At 35.9% G+C, this 17,342-nt stretch overlaps 2 protein-coding genes across 2 annotated transcripts in view; one reads left to right on the top strand and one right to left on the bottom strand.

Moving 5' to 3' along the window:
- The window catches only part of LOC121632080 (ras-related protein Rab-26-like), a 45,114-nt gene extending 43,582 nt beyond the window's left edge, over nt 1-1,532 (top strand). Inside the window, exon 9 of the mRNA XM_041973256.1 lies at nt 808-1,532. Within this exon, the coding sequence (XP_041829190.1) occupies nt 808-907 (100 nt within the window). The 3' untranslated portion in view covers nt 908-1,532. The remainder of the gene's footprint in view (nt 1-807) is intronic.
- A 435-nt stretch (nt 1,533-1,967) lies between these two features.
- Nucleotides 1,968-16,692, bottom strand: LOC121632070 (arf-GAP with dual PH domain-containing protein 1-like). Its single transcript, XM_041973244.1, has 11 exons — nt 16,429-16,692; nt 14,153-14,283; nt 12,621-12,712; nt 11,462-11,544; nt 6,834-6,946; nt 6,469-6,615; nt 6,013-6,096; nt 4,804-4,866; nt 4,617-4,688; nt 3,449-3,677; nt 1,968-3,370 (listed from the first exon to the last, which is right to left on the bottom strand). Exons 1-11 carry the CDS (start codon nt 16,571-16,573, stop codon nt 3,342-3,344), a joined length of 1,188 nt encoding a protein of 395 aa, XP_041829178.1. The 5' UTR covers nt 16,574-16,692; the 3' UTR covers nt 1,968-3,341.
- Nucleotides 16,693-17,342: the final 650 nt, after the last annotated feature.

Below are 17,342 nucleotides of genomic sequence, written 5' to 3'. Positions count from 1 at the left end.
TTGACAAATAGATAAAGTGTAAACCATGTTAATTGCATTATAAAATAATTAAATATAATAATTTAATAGTTGACTCAATAAAATCCATGAGTTTGGTTGAATTGTTTCCTAAAGGTACCATTAGTAATGGCTGTATTTTAATCTTATGCACACAACATAACATTTATTCACAGCAGAAACTTTGACATGCCATTAAAGTAAATGCTGGTGTATAAATATATGAAAAAGGACTATAACTTGTTTGCAAATTATGTTCATTTAGTCTAACAAGCTAATAAATTTTATATACAACATAATTACCATGTATGTACAAGATAACTTGTAACAGCAGGATTTTCTTAAAAGCACCAGCGGTGCTTTAGAGGCTTTGTAAGATGCTGTAAAATACTGTAAAATCATACTGATTATCCATTCTCTTCACAATAGACTTGATGGCAGCCAGGTTGGTGGCTTGTTTTAATTCAGACATAGAGAGTTGTGCTGTTTTACTGTTCATGAAAGACACCCTCTCTGAGAAGGAAAAAAAAATCTCCACCTGGTGGTGCAGCCAAGCACTACAGCATATACCATCAGTCACCTTGTTAGAAAAAAATCTACTCTACAGATCAATTAGAAAACCTTGTGATGCAAGCTCAAAAAAAGTTGGACCCAAAAAAATAAAATAAATCTTTATTTAGGTTTCACTTTTTGTGTTGTAAAGTTTCACAGCTCTTCCAACTTGGATGTTAATACTCTCGAACTACAAGGTGCTAAATTTAACTTGGTTGAATTAATTCCCAAAACATCCTCTTGCTTTTTTTTTTCTAGGGAGCTGAAGCACAGGTCCATGAAGGATCCCAGTGAGAAGTTTAAGCTTCAGGAGTATGTAAACAAGGAAATGAGGGGCGCAGGGTGCTGCAAGTCTTAAATGGTTCTATGTGTCTGTGCGTGTTTGTTGACTACTCATCTTTATATATCATATGTGATCATATCTGGAATTATCAGAGGTGAAGAGTCAGCTCCAGCGAGGTATAAATTATTTCTGTTTGTTTATTTCTCTACTGTCAAACTTTTTCATTACATACAAACCCCATCTGTTGTCCTCTTCTGTTATGGTTTTGCTCACCTGCCTCCTGTAGCTGTGAATGTAGCCTGAGGTTTGGATTGGAAAAGAAACAGACCGCACACCCTAGTCAGCTCCCCATTACTGGGCATTTCTATCCATAACTGTTGCTGCATAGCTTTTTGACCTTGGAATATTATGCATTACTTTGTGTGGTTAATTCATGTTATATAGATTTAATCACATCATAATTGTATTAATTGGTGGGAAATGCATGTGTTTTTTAAGCCTATTATTTTCCCAGATCGACTTAGAATTTCATTGTTGGCCTTTTAGAAAGCTGTGGATGAATCTCTGGATGTGCTGAGATGTTTCTTCTGTTTGTCTTACAGAGTTTCACAACAATGTTTCTACAGGCTCCCTGAAGCCAGTTTAGCTCACCAGCATAAATTCAAAGTATTTCCATGATTCAGCTGTAGATATTAAGGAATATACATTAGCTCAACACACAGCAAAAGCTAATGGATGTTGCTATTTTGGATACAAAGGTATTGAATAGAAAGACATAAATGAATTCAAGCATAAAGCAATTGAAATAAATGTACAGAAAGTCAGTCATGCATTGAAAACTTCTAAAGATATATTATTGTGCATTTAATCATTTGCTGAAGTCATTTAAAAACGAATGATCAAACAAACTATATACAGTGGGGTTTTCACTATTATGTAAACTCCTTTTTCCTGCATGTAAAAACATTTCAGTAGAGAATAGCACTTTAGGTGGAAAAAGAGAAGCATATATATATAATGTTTGTAATTTATTGTTCTATTTGTAGTCTTTGAAAACTGTATTAGGCTGCTTTAATTGCTGCTCTGTTTTTCTCCTTTCAGTAACACAATTGGAAAATATAGTGCCATGTTTTGGGTTTGTTTTTTTTGTTTTGTTTTTGTTTTTTTTTTGTTTTCTTTGTAATTATTTGGACCAGAATGTTTTCCATGTCATCTTTCACAGTATTTGACCAATTCTTTATTAAAAACAGACCTCTTTTAGTATGATTTTTGCATTTGTAGGTACCATTTTATTAATAGAAATTTGTAAATGTCTCTGTGCAGCACTACTGCATATCTATTATTTGTTCCTATCTTGATGCTCAAAGTCTTGTTTTTTTTTTTTGTTTGTTTGTTTGTTTTGTTTTGTTTTTTCTCAATGTGCAACCTTTTTTCCCCCTGTAACTCTGAATTTTTGGCACAATTAAAAACCAAACAACATTTATGTGGCATTCATGCTTTTAATAGTGGCCATACATCATACTCACATACATTCTTATTCTCACACTCAGAGCATGCAACTGCTGATTAATGTGTGCAGCCAAGAGTCAGTGTCTTGTTCAGTGGCACCAGAACAAGTGCATGGCATGCTTAACTCTTCAAGATTAAACATAAAAGTCATTGCTTCAGTTATGGTACCACTTAAATAACATCCACATGACTTTCTCTTCAGCGCCTGCACAAATTATTTAACATGTAGACCTGCAGTCAACGGTTTAGTGAGGTTAATGAGCCACTGGGGATTTTATGAGGAGTTCAGTGCGATTTTAAAACCTTTCATTTGTCTCCCTCTGCTGGATGAATCATCCAATACATTAACACGCAGTAAATGGATCAATATCTTGTAACTGGTTTCCGACAAAAAAAAAAAAATATGCAAACCATAGCACTGCAGTTTGTGTGATTAAAACATTAAAAAAATAAGACAAAATAATAAAATAAATATTAAGAATTAATTATTGTAACCATATATAATGAAAAATATTATACATGTGTGTATGATATGGATGTGTACCTCATAGTTTATCAGTCTTGTCACATTAGTTTAGCCTTCATTTAAGTGGTCAGAGGTGAGCGTTTGTACACATTGTTGAAATGCAAACTTAATTCAGCTGCATTAAACATCAGTAATACAAGTGTGGATGTTTATATATCTGATTACAGAGAACAACACAATGACATCTCTTTACATGTGAGCAGGAACATTTGTGGACTGTTCTCTTTCATGTAGGAAAGTCACATCACACCAGCTGAGTGTGTTAGGCTAACATTCGTGAGTAATGACTGACACCACCAGAAGAAATCAGTCAGGCGTGTTCTGCAGGTGAGGAAGGTGGCAAGTGGAGGAGAAAGAGTAATTGTGGGAATGGTCAAACCCGTCTCACCTTTAGGTCCTTTACATATCACCTTTCAGTTTTTATATGGGCTTCTGCTACGAGATCCACCAATAGTTCTTCTAGAGCAGTGATGATCATGGTTTGTGTTTAAAATAAGCCTCCACTGAAGAAAGAATAGCATATATTAGACTCATTCATTGAACAAAAACAATATGTAATTTCACCTTTTGTTTCAGTTTACCTGCATACTCCTGTGGCAGCATCGGCCTGTTGATAACAGTCTGAAATGCTTCCATCCAATCTTTTTGGTCCTTGTCAGTCTCGCATGCAAAAAGGAATTTCCTGTCCGGGGTCACTATGGTAATTCCAAATTGCCACAGGTTGCCCTGAATGTTGGGAGGAAGGCCAGGAAGAACAGTGTAGTTGTTTTCCTTACTGCCAATGAACACCTCACCTCGTGCATAAGCATCCTAAAATCAGAGAGCAAGAACAGAGGTAGGTGTAATCCCTCAGGCTTGAAAAATAAGTATGTACTTACAGAAAGCTGTAGTTTCATTAACAAAAAAACAATTATGCCCTTCAAGTTTAACTGCAAACAACACACACTTCAAAAACATTGTGAGGCTTGTGGGGCTCTGGACTCTGCCCACCCTGGGTGACCGGTGCCCAGAGGCTGCCGATCTAGGGACGGTGGGGTTTGTGCCTCATTTCCGTGGGGGTCTCAGGATGGGGCCTTCCTCTGCCACCTTCTGCACAGATGTGTGGTCATCTCTATAGTGTGGTGGCTAGCAATGTTTCGGGACCCCTGCTAATCAGGGGTTGGTCTGCCTCTGACCTTGTTGCAGAGGCGTGGTTGCATTTGCAGATTGCACTCATCTGTGAACACTCTTCATTCCTATTATTCTGCATGCTGACACAGTCACTGTGTTGTCCTATGGTTTATACTCTAATAGCTACTTTTGTTTAGTTGTTGTAATATATGTTTTATTCAGCTTGTACATCTCTTAGAGGTGCTCCCGATGATTGTCAGCTTTGTTTTCCGTAGGATGCTGTCTGTTGTGTTTGACTGTCTGGTGTTTCTGTTTTGATTATGGGGCTTTTGCTTTCTATCTGATTGTCTCTTTTTTCTTCTCTGCACTTTTCATTTCTGTTCACTCTTTATCCTTTTTGTCCTATCTTATTAATAAAATATATACACTATTATGTACTGTACAGCTGAAGGCTTTTCTGACATGGTATGTACCACAAACCAAAAAAAAACTGTAGATAAATGGATGGTTGTTTAAAACTGAAAACACTTTCTGATCTTTCCTTGTCATTGTACCTTTAAATAGTTGAGGTAGATACAGAATAGACCCAACAACATTTATTAGTGACTGAGTGCAACTACAGTTGTGCAACTGTATTACCAGTGGATCTTTGAAGTACATCAGCCTCCTGTCATCCATGGTAAACCACCTCTTCTTGAAACCCTCTGTGTGCTGGAGAACAGAAACAAAGAAGGTTCAGAACACCTTGATGGCCTTATTAGTAATTTTGCTCTGTTGGTATGAAATGTAAACAAATATATCAAAAGAAAAAGGCCAAACAAATCACCTTTGGGCCAGTCTTTTCCATGTAACCCTCCTTTATGAAGTTCCTGGTCAGCTGTGGCAACAACTACACAAATAAATACAAAGTCACTGAAAAATCCTTTTGTATCCAGGATCTTACTCATTTTTCTTAAGGGTTTTCTAATCAGGATTTAGACTGTAACTTTATTTGAAAGATTGATTCTTTTGAATTTTTCTATGAGCTCCTCATGGGCCTTTCTTTTAAGCAATGGTTGCTGTTCAATAGTATAATAATAGAAATGGCAATGATCACATATCTCTTTTAACATGCTACACTTGCACATCCTTTGTAAAAGGAAAAGAGACAGTGCCGTCTCATATCTATTTACAGCAGCATCAGTTAAAGCAGGGGACCATCACTTGCAGACTTAAAATGACACAAATGTCTGTGGTGAAACAAAATAGATCTGTGATATTTTTAGCCAGTGGGTTTTTTGGTGTTTTTGTTTTGTTTTGTTTTGTTTGGTTGGTTTTTGTTTGTTTGTTTGTTTGTTTTTTTCCTGACAATGGGTAAAACTTTGCAATCAATTGCACGAAAGTAACTTTTTAATGCTAACAAAGCATAAATTTTACACATTTTACTACACTACTAAAGCAGATCCAATGCTGGTTTAGACCCAGTGCTTATATCAGAATTATTTATCACTTTTTCAATTTCCAAACCACTGGCCAGAAAAACTGATACTACAGAAGCGCCACATCCTTGCTAATCCAAAGACTTGTTTGACTTGCTTTTAAAAGATTGTGTAAAATATCTGTTTTATTAGAACTTACTTTAATTAATAAAATTAGGAACAGATTGTCTTTTTAGCTAATTTCATGAAACCTCAGCTAAACCATGTCTGAAAAGGGTTAAATTAAATAATATAAGTAGGTTTTTTTAAAGGGATGAAGGGATTTTTACAGGATCACAAAGGTAAGTGAAATCGCCGCCTCTGAGAAGTCATTTTAATGGAGTTTTAACTGACCATGTGACTATGACTCAAACAACCCTGGTCTGAACACATCCTAACTGAAGTTAAACTAGTGAGAAATAACAGCTCAGTTTATTATTAAAATACTGCAATGAGCAACAATATGTTTAATATTGTGAACTATAAATTTAATCTTTTTGTCTGTTAATAGAATTTCCAAAAACATGTCCTGTGCATATGTATGTGCAGATATGTATGATACATGCATGCATACTGACCTCAGAGTTAAGAGCTCCAGGAAAAGCCACCTGCAGGTAGTGAAACCTGGCTGCTCTGATGGCGTTAAACCAGTCCACCATTTCCTTAATAACACAACATCAAAAAGTAGAATAACTGATCCATACAGCAATTTCAATAACTACAGTCTGTAAATGTCTCCAGTACTACATACAGCAGTTTATATTAAATAAAGAATGGAGAATAAGTAACATCTGTGAACCTCAGCCCACATAAATTAGCAGAATTATTTTCTTGTTACTAAGATTATTAATCATGGCAATATCTTTTTATAATATATAATAATATATTTTTAATTTATTTCACAGGGACAAAACATTAAAACAATGTTACTAAATATGCAACCATTGCTATGTTGCAATAGCAATGGTTGCAATGAGGCGGCGATTTCACTCACCCCCCTCACTCTCACTTACATTCGAAACACCAAGCCTCACCTTTCCATCCTCATGGTAAACAAAGATGTTCCTGGTGCTGTTGTCCTTCAAATAGGTTATCTGCAGTCCATGAGAAGTGCCAATTTTAGCTGGCTGGAAAGTGGCATTCACAGTATTGAGCTTCATGATTGCTTTGGGTTCTCTAGCCTGCAGGAAAGACAATGATTAATTTTCAACTCATTAACTCTGTAAAATGTTCCTAATTTGTTTCAGAAAAGGTAACTGTCAATGTTTAACAATGTGACAATGGTCATTATTTTACTCTTCACAGAATTGTAAATAACGACATTTTGTAAAAAAAAAAAAAATAAAGAAATAAATAAAACAGGCAGATTTGTAAAACAGAACAATATTAAAGCACTCACATCATGCTTGTTGAAGTATTTCAGTACACCCTCGCGTTCGGACAGAATAAATTTTCGGCTGAGGTATTGTCCATTGTCTCTTCCTCGTTTCCATAGAAACCCTTCTCTGTAGCCTGCCGTGTAGGGAGTCACAAGGTTCCCGATTAGAAAAAGAGAAAGCACAACTTCAATCAAACCTCTGAATACAACACTCCACATATCAACACCATGAAAACAAACATATAATGACACATGAAAAAATATCAAGCAATAACAGTTTTTGAGTATTTAACTCGCAGCTATATTTTGAGGAGAACAAAAACTGTGTCGTCAAGTGAGTCCAACAAAGATTCTTTCTTTCTGCAGAAGCTCAATGCATTTGGTGTCTGCAAGAACATTTTATGTACCTTCTACCAATTCTTCACTGAAAGCTTAACCTTCTCGGTTTTTTTGCTGGTTTAACTCTTACATACTGTTCATATTCAAAAGTTCCATCATAGCAAGTTTATATATAAGGAGCTCCCAACCTGGGGTCACGGACCCCCCAAGTTCATCCCCCAAAGAGCACAGGGGGTCCCTGAGGCTTTGAACATTCAGAGCTGTTGTAATCAATGTCCACACATTTCCCTATTTTAAGAAAGAAAAGAAGGGTTATATGTTGTTAATTTAACTTTGGCTTTATTGAAGGATGGGACTCAGCTAGACTACAGTATTTATGGTGAGAACCTCACTTGAAATCATAAAATCAAGCATGATTTCAGCACGGAAAGGGGCGGAGGGTCCATGCTTTTTAGTGTTTGCATGAAAGGGGTCCCCAAGGAAAAAAGGTTGGAAACCACTGAACTATATCAAACCTTAAACTGCAGATCTATTTAGAATGTCTAAATAGCTTTTGTCACATTAATAAATGCATAATTTATCCTTAATAAATGTTTTAGTAAGCAGGGAGAGTTTATTTGTTAGGTTTTATAAGAAAGAAAGAAGCATTTATTACAACACACAATCATCTCCTGTTTTAACTAAAACCTAAAATCTATAATAACTAAGATATATTTTACTCAATTTAAAAATTGTATGAACCTTTTGGAACTGTTAGAATTTATAATATAACCATGTTTCACCACTGCAACCACTGAACACTGTCTTAATAGCTGCATCATAACAAACGATTGGTATCTTTTTTTCTTGGTTCTAGTGGCCTTTATTATACAGTTAGTGGACAGAAAAGGGGGTCTGAGAGAGAGTGACAGTTAGCCATACTGGCTTGAACTGGCTGTTCAACCAGTTGAGCTAAACACCACTACTTAATTATTATTATGAACTCAACATTTATCACTTTCACATTTATCTTTTTTATTTGTTTTGTCTTATATAAACATCTGCTTTGCTGCCTGCTCCTCACCATCAGTCATCTTATCAGTCATTATTATTATATTACATCTCAGGCGCAGATATTGTGTCTGTGTTACTTGTGACCTCTGCATGACTTCTGTTCCCTTCATGCACCATATATGATCACTCCATAGACAGTGTCTGTGTGAGGGTCCAGGTCCCCCTTGAAAAAAAAATACTCAGAAACACTGACCTGTAGTGTTTCACAGTTTCAAGATTTCCTGAAACCATAATCTTCCTTGATGTGACCCACACTGGCACATTTAAAATCCATCTAAATAGTTATGGGTCAAATATGACCTGAAACAGCCGAAATGTCCAAAACTTGCAAAACTAGCACCAATACAAAATAAGCAATTGTATATTTTTCTCATTTCTATGTATTTAGCTCACTTTAGGAAAAGTCATCAAATTTCAGGCCACAAGAATTATATTTAGTGTAATTTTACTGCTGTCAAAAGTCAAAACGGGTTAAATTTGATTCGAACTATATGTAAGGGTTAAAGGATTATCTGTTAAGAAAAAAAATGCATGCATGTTAAGGTCTGCTCTAAGATTATTGGAGACCAACAGGAAGACCAGAGCTCTCTCTGGGGGTAAAAAGCAGTCCAAAAGGCAAGGAACATTATTAAACAACTTGACCATGTACTGGCATGGTATATATTTTTTTATTTTATCTTAAAGTGTATTAAGTGTTCTGGGCACTAACTTGCAGACTGGATCATTGGTGGAGTGGTGTTGACTGCTGTCTGAATGTGTTCCTTTGTTGTATCTTCTATGTATTTATTTCTTTATTTTAATGAAGGTCTGACTGCATATGAAGGGCTCATCATTGAGAATATCAATTTAGCATCACTGACTTAAACAAACGCTAAGCTGTAAAGCTTAGATGTTTACAGGTGTGTTTGAACTTTTAGATAGTATCGCATGTATTAAAATCAAACCTCATCTTTTATAATTGGAAAGTGAAATCATGTTTTTGTTTTCATTAGTAAATCTCTTTAATTTTCCTGTTAATGTGTGCGGGGTCAGAGTGCCACAACCTATTAAGCAACACCAATGCTTCAGAAAATCTCTTCTTATGCAAGCAAAAACATTACTGGTCGACTGAACGCACCCACAAGGATTTGCAATACTTGTGGCAGTGTGTGCATGCGTGGGTGTGGGTGGAAAAGGTTTTTTCATGCACTTATAGCATTTGTGGTCACAGTTTAAAAAAAAAAACCTCGTCAGTGGTGAGAGGAAGAACATCTGCTGTTAAAAGACATAAATAATTTAGCTGCAACTGTCACTGCAACGTCACAGAAGCAGACACGCATACACCTATCCCTAACACAAACACATACACACAATTGCAGGTGTAGGGCTCTGTTTCTGGTTGCCTTCCTGATACTGGCTGGCTACTTTGCCCAACAGAAACAGCACTGGATATAGGAAAAGCAAAGCAACATGCAGACTTACTTACAGTATATGATCATACAGACCAACAATACATGAAGCATTTAAATGCTTCATCTACAAAAGTGATAAGATTTATGGAAGATAACCGACAGTAAGCATTATTTAACTTTATTGCACTGTAGTGTGAACATGACCATTATGCATAATTACTTATTGTTTGAATTAGTTATTCTAATAATTTTATGGTAGTTTAACTGGTATGGAGCTAAAAGTGATGGTACTCAAGAAGGTCTTACAAAAGACTAATTAACCCATATGACACATCTAGTTTTATAATTGTTCTTTATTTCCCAGGAATTTTCTTAAAACAGACTACATCAGAAACAAGTGAACTACTTACTTATAAAAACTTGTAAGAAAACTAGTTTCCCTAGAAAGAAGAAGACTGACCCTTAGTTTATAGTGGGAGTTGAAGTAAAGTGATAATCCAACAAAAAGCCGGCTGCTTTCTCTCATAAATACACCTGAAATAATAAATTGTGTTCACATGCACGTTTCTCTGATTCCTCAGCTGCCATGACTTAAGAGCAGGAAATTCTTGGTTGAGCAACAGTTTCATCAATAATTCATTGGCCACTATGTTGAACAAAGCAAATTTTTTTTTTTTTTTAAATCTATGAGCAGTGTACTATAGAAAATGTGCACACAAAGAGGTCATTCTTCCTCAATGGCTGAGACATACTACCACATGTTCCTAAACCTTTGCACGGCACAGCACAAGAAGCCATTGACGGAGAGATGGTGACCAACAGTCATGAGACTCTGTCTTTATCATCTCTACCTGAAACTATGATTTTTTATTTTTATTTTTTTACTTTCTGGATGCACTTTGCATTTACTTTATGACCTCAGTTCAATGAGCCAGTCTACAAACAAATAAAAAGTCTTTATAGTTGTCTTGTGTGCAAAAAACAAACATATTAAATCACATAATAATATTTTGAATGCAAATGTGAGACATAGCTCTGAGAGAGAGAACCTAATATGCTTTGGTTAAAAAGGGAACTTTATGGGTATTAGACATCACAAACGGTTTCCTCATCGTGTGGGCAATTCCACAGGATGTGAACTCAAAACATTTGTGCAAACCTGACACAGTGGCACTGTGATGTCACTTTACTGGAAAAGTTGATGAGATAGCCCACCCATAATGTCCACAACTGAGGTATAGAGCAGGACAGTATGGTTTCTAAATGTTGATGAGAAAGTCTTATTTATCAGGCTTTCTCTGAGGGAGGAAAAACAGACTTTATTTTTGAACAGCTTCCTGTTTCCGGCACAGAAGTTGTCAAGGGAATGAGTCAATAAAACCTGATAGAAAGCATGTTGGTATGCATCTTGTCTGTCCTTTTTTTTTTTTTTTTTAAATCAGCAGAACATGTAGTCATATTTGACAGTTTTTTGAGACTGTTGATAAGTTTTATTCAGTCTTCTGAATAAGAAGAAGATGCTTGTTATCAGTGCTGTTAACATTTAATGTATATGCAGTATATGTATGCAGTTACATACAGTAAATAAATCTATAATAAATGGTAGTGTACTGTAGTCTGAAAGTCCTGCTACCAAAACAGTTCCCAAATTAAAGTAATTTCTTTAACTCTAATAAAAAAAAGCAATAAAAGTGTAGCCTGAGATGAGGCCCCATATGTTCCACCTTATATGCTGTTCAGCCAAAAATGCTGGTAACAACAGATGATGCTCCGCTGCTGAGTATTCATGCAGCTTTTGTTCCTGAATATGCAACAAGTATAATATCATTTCATGTGTCACCAAACAGAGACACACTTTATTCTTACCTGCAGAGTAACCCTCCTGTCTCTCCACACATATAAACTCCTTCCTCTCATATTTAGCTCGGATCCATTGGTCCCGCACGAGTCTGTAGAATAATGCATGAGATGTTCAATTCTACCTGGATTTGATTTGTTTACTTATAGCCTCAGCTGCTCTGTTGTAAATATCCCATTAACTTTCATGGATGCCAGACTTCTGGACTTTCTTTTAAAACACAACTTCTACATTATAATTAGTAAAAAAAAAACAGGACTTTCCTCTAACGGTACTGGTACTGATTTTATGGCTCATTCTGTGATTTTAATCTCGTATATCTATCTTTGTTGTAATTAATCTTGCATTTGTAGTCATATTCAATTTTCATTTTCACAAAGACAGGTGATTTCAATATGCTCAACCTTCTGTGCCACTCTTAATTAACATGCTCAAGTTTTTATTGGAACAGTTTCATGCAGTTCTTCCCAAAATGCTTCAAGGTCTTCACAGTTAATGGGTTTGCCTTAATGCTTAAACTCTTTTGCATTTTAAACACAGTGCAAGTCCCACTGAGTTTCTAACTTGACAGCTTGGTGTTGTATCACTGAATAGTTCTTTTTTTATGTTTTGTTTTTTATCACTAAATGGTTGTCCAGAAACTGTCATACTGAACCACTGCTTCCTGTTCATAGCACTGGACCTTTCTTATCACTGTGGAGCTTCTGCATGACATCTCAGGAAAACCAAAACACTTGTGGAGCAAAAATAAATGTACCACTAATACAAACTAGTATTATGTTTTCAAAAATATAAAGATTTGCATTTGTCTTTTTTTTTTTACAAAATACTCAACAAGTAATACAAAAAGTCCCTAAGTAAAATTTGACTTGACTCCTCAGATGAGTTTTAGAAAACTTGATAAGCTTTCGTTAAATGCATGAATTTTTCTATGACCATAGATGTTTGAAATAAGATGAATCCAAGATGACCAGAAATAAACCTTTTAGGTATTATCCTGGCACCGAACTGTCAAGATGTGCTCATCTTAACTGAAACCGGAATCTGAACCGGCGTGTCTGCAAGTCCCATAATGCTTTGTGGTGTGACATCACAGTCCTGAACTCTATCTGGGCAGAAATACCTGAATCAAACAATAAGGAAGGCAAGGGAAGGTGCAGTACTTACAAGCAATCTTTGTATGTAGGACAGTAGTAGAAGGCAGGAACAATCTGTTCATATTTGGCCTTGGCAGCAATGTTACCTACAGAGTCCATAAACTGCAAAGAAAAAAAACTCAACATGGGAAACACGTTCTACTCAATGTTAGACAGGTATTCATGATGTTATGGCAGATTGGTGGACATAACCTGCACGCTTTTCACCAACGGTTACTATGTTATATGGTTTCAGAGACACCAGACTGTTATCTGAGCAAACCATATATGATATTAAATGATTCAGTGTTTTTTTAGCCACAAATTACAGGAAGTCAATGCTGATTCTGCCATCATTTCAATGATGCACAGCACACTGCAACAACGTTGATAAAATATCAAAACTTTAATAACTATAAAATGTAAGCATAATACAATGTTAATAGAACGTCATGTATATTAAAAAAGACTCTGTTATTCTTAACTTTAAAATTACCCAGAGGGAAATGAACTCTGTTGAATTTAATAACTAGTACTAGTAGAGGGATTTTGCTTCTCGGCTGAGGTCATATTATTATGCAAGAATGTTAGTGATGAAGCTTAATATGTTAGTGTTGGAGCTACAAATAGCGAAGTTAGAGCAACTGTGAGTCACATTGCCAAATAAATCTACAAGCATTCAGTTGTAATCTGCCTTTCATTTTGTCCTTGTTCACTGCCAAGTCTAAGAACCATTTAGAAAAAGTGATCAGTCAAATGGAATATATAAAAAATTATAATCAATTAATTATACATTTAGTTTGATTTGACAGGAAGCTTGTAATGAATTCCACATATGCCTCATTATGGGACCATGCCAGATCTAAACACAACCATAAGTACTGTGTTTTATGTCTCAAATAAAAGTTTTATTGCAATCTGTAACAACCATTTAAAAAAAGACACAGCAGGTCAATGTATTGAGTAAATGTTAAGCACTTGCAGCTCAGTGCTGAATCCTTGGTTAAAACAGACAGTCCCACTGACATAGAGCCTTTGCTTTTGTGTCTCTATTACAAACAAAGGACACTGATCAACATGCATTGGAAGCAGAAAGAAAATACAGAAAATATAAAAATTAATGTATATACCCCCAAGGAGAAAAATAGAATGATTAGGTGCAGACATTCCTACAAAATAAGATTATCACATAGTTAATCTCAATGAAAACGTGAAATCTTTTCACTGTTCTTGAGATTTTCTGTGAAATAAATGTGTTTTTCAGAATGGATTCTTCATAGTCCCACACAAACACCCTTGCATATATATACAAAGATGCTGGTTGTGTCTGCCAACTGCTGGCTCATTCCTTTCAATTCCAGCTGCATTGATACAGATGACTTGTCTTATTCTCCCAAGCGGGGCTGCAGAGGCCGAGCAGGAGGCAGACAGTGATGCTCTAAGTGGAGCAGGCCAGTATGGGTGAAGCAAAGATGCAGGCCTTACTGCAAGCCAAGTTTGAAACAAGGGCTGATCTGCTCTGAAAAGGGCTTTCAGAAATAAAAGTGACTGAACAGTTCTCACCTCCAACTCAGAAGGGCTCCAGGGATCCAGTAAGAGAGATTTGACCTTGCTAATATGAGCAATGTTTCTGTGAAGGCCTGAGCAGCTGTGACACACAAAAACCCCCAGGGTGTAGGATGCCCACTCTGGGTCTGAAATGCAGAATTAAGAAATACAGATTCACACACAAATAATGAATAATGAGAAGATTTTATGTGAATGTCTAGCAGGTCACTATTTCAAAGTGGTGACTGTTCGAACTATCATAACTTTAACATTATTTTATTAAATAGTCAATCAGACCAATTATACACTGTCCTGATATATAATCCATCCACATGTTTCAATTACATTTGTATAAGCTTTATGTACAAACTGTGTAAAACACTTCCTGAACAAAGAGATAACCAAAAAAAACTAGTGTAAACCCTAAAAAAAATAAAATAAAAATAACCCTGCTCTATAAAATTTTGACAAGTTACAGACACTTAAAAAGGTCAAGTACAGTATTCATGCATTTAAAGAAGATCTGGGTTTTGAAATTTGGTTTAAATACATGAGCAGATTCTTGAGTCAAGTAAAAAGCTGTGAAAGTAGAGAACATGAACAGTGCTTCAAGATTAAATGAAAACAGTGAAGGGATCAAGCAATCACATCAAACTTGTAAAGGAAACTTATAAAGCAAGAGATTAGGGCTGGGCAATATATCGATATTTTCAAATATATCGATACTTTATCACACACAATATAGAATGAGGGAATATCGCTTATATCGAGATAGTTTGTCTTGAGTTCAAAGTATCTTTTGTTTTTGCATTTTGCACAACTGTTTTTTTTTTGTTTGTTTGTTTGGTTTTTTTTTTTTTTTTTTTTTGTCATTGAAAAGTATTTTTCATTCATTTTGTTTTAAGAGCATTTAATTTATTAGACAGCTACTGTATAGCTGTCAACTGTTTTGCCCCCTAATACAAGTAGGCCTCAACACTGAACTATTCGTCATTACGTCTAAAATTAAATACATACTTCCCACATGAGTGCACTGTAGAGAAGACTAGAAGCAGGTCACTAGAGAACAGCAGGCTTGTCTTTGTGACCCCAATTTGCACTGAGAACATAAATGCTCCAGCAGAGGTCTGTGGTTTTATAAACAGAGCTAAAGCTTTTTCCACACTCAAAAGTCATTTTCAGAATCATTACTCTGATCACTGCAAAGTGAAATTAAAGTTGATGCAGTGGGGGGTTTTTAAAGTAAGTCAGAGAAGTGGGCAGTTTCATGTTTGTATCAGTGAGATGCAGCTCCTTAAAACAAAAAAACACTAAACCCATGAAACTCTGTCTCAAGCCACACACATAGAACACAAAATTAAGATAAGAGCAATGAACCTGAACTTTTTTTTTTCCTTCAGCATGACGGCAATGCTAAAAATATAACATTGCAATGCATTCTCTTGCCATCTGGGTTATTTATTTACGTAAAGTCAATCTACAAGCTGCACTGTATCAAAGAAAAGTGCAGAGAGCTAATCCCAAACTCAATCAATAACATAAAGTTATAACACAAACTAAGCTTAAAATCGGTCACTTCTTATTTTCTGTATATAATAAGAACCGTTTTAAGAATGGATGTGAAATAAGTTTAACTGAATGGGTGGTGCACTTGATAAGAAGCTCTCATAAACCTCATTAACATTTCAGCCTCAAGCTACAATTTTTCAACATCTCATGAGCAAATAAATGTAGATTTCACAAACCACATGTTTGCATGTGCAACGAAGCTCTGTGATGCAGATCTGAGAAGTGTTAACTATTCAGACTAAATTTCAAGGGTGTGTAACCACAAGTGTGTGCTGAAGGAAACCAGCCACCTAAATGAATGCATGGCTCCTCCGTCTATATGCAAAGCTTTCTATAATAAATCCCATGTACAGAGCTACGGTTCCCCCCAATTAAAACTGGGTTGAAATTATATGCATTTACAGTTTACATTAGCGCAAATATTTATAAATATTTAAAGTCAAGATTTTCAGATGTCATTATTAGCTCATGTACAAAGGTTCTTAACTCACTGCTCTGCGGTCAGACAATGTTCATTGTCCTATAAAGTTTATCATATCCTGTCACAGTGACTGAGAACCTTGTAGCCTCCAATAACAAGACAGTCTGTCAAGACGGGGCGCGGTTGAATGGTTTCGTCTTAGAATCAATAAGAAAAAAGAAGAAAAAGCTTTAAGTTGTAAAAATGAATAAAAGTAATCGCAATATGACATGAAGCTGTCAATGAGACGCCTCCAGCCTACCTGCAGCTCCGCAGTCGGCACAGATTCCATTCCCAGGTTTCCCTAGAAGCTGTTTAACACGTTGTCTCTTCTTTTCCTGTTCCGAAGCCATAACAGAGTCGATTCTGATCCGATCAGTGGCTGAAATCCACCGACTGTCAGGCATCAAAAGTAATGTCAGTGGACGCACAGGACTGTGTCTGCGCCAAAACAGCTGATTAGGTGACTAGTTGCGAAAAGGCTATAAACTGGAGTGTGGTCTGCTGTGGATGCTGCCAAAGCAGTTACGAGACACGACAATGACAGATGCAATTTCTCAACTTTCATTCTCATTCAGGAATGAGCCACCTAGCGGTGAATGTGCGGAAATGCGCTCGATTGTCCCATCAATCAGGCTACACCCTGATTTAGAAACTTATGTAAAAACCTATCTTGGTGATTTAAATTTGATAGAACAGTTTGATTTGTTTTATTATTTGCTAGTTCGCCTGCTCATGTGAAAGTGGAATTAATTAAATTAATGTGGGCCAAGCACTTAAGCTTAAGTGCAATTATTTCTTGGCCTAATAAATCAGCTCACAAGGAATTTTATCATAGGTTAAGCATGGATGTCACGTGCCTTTAATGGGGATGATGTCCCAGAAAGATTTAGGGTCAATCCCAAAGCTCGCCTGCAAATTGCATGTTTTGGTAAAACAAAGCAAAGAAATATTTGGCACAAATGTGGGATTTCAACTGAGCCATAAGTGGAAAATGTGTCAAAGTCACAAAGTAGTCCAGACTAGGCTTAAATGTGCCTGCTATCTGGAATATAAATATGTTATAAAGACAGCTGTAATTGTTGTCCCAAGTTATGATTAAGGTCTATCCCAACAAAATAAATAAATAGCAATAATAATCTCTGAGGTCGTTATTATGAATTTTAGTTTAATTTT

The sequence above is a fragment of the Melanotaenia boesemani genome, chromosome 2 (genome assembly GCF_017639745.1).
Source record: "Melanotaenia boesemani isolate fMelBoe1 chromosome 2, fMelBoe1.pri, whole genome shotgun sequence".
In the NCBI taxonomy this organism is placed as follows: Eukaryota; Metazoa; Chordata; class Actinopteri; order Atheriniformes; family Melanotaeniidae; genus Melanotaenia; species Melanotaenia boesemani.
This window is presented reverse-complemented; position numbering and strand designations above follow the sequence as displayed.

Bases quoted from the DNA above. Each gene is read 5' to 3' on its own strand.
- LOC121632070 (XM_041973244.1), bottom strand. From the start codon at position 16,573: ATGCCTGACAGTCGGTGGATTTCAGCCACTGATCGGATCAGAATCGAC. The intron at 12,713-14,152 runs GTGAGAACTGTT...TTTTCTTTGCAG, and splicing joins GGAGCCCTTCTGAGTTGGAG to TTTATGGACTCTGTAGGTAA. The intron at 4,867-6,012 runs GTCAGTATGCAT...TTATTTGTGTAG, and splicing joins CTGGAGCTCTTAACTCTGAG to TTGTTGCCACAGCTGACCAG.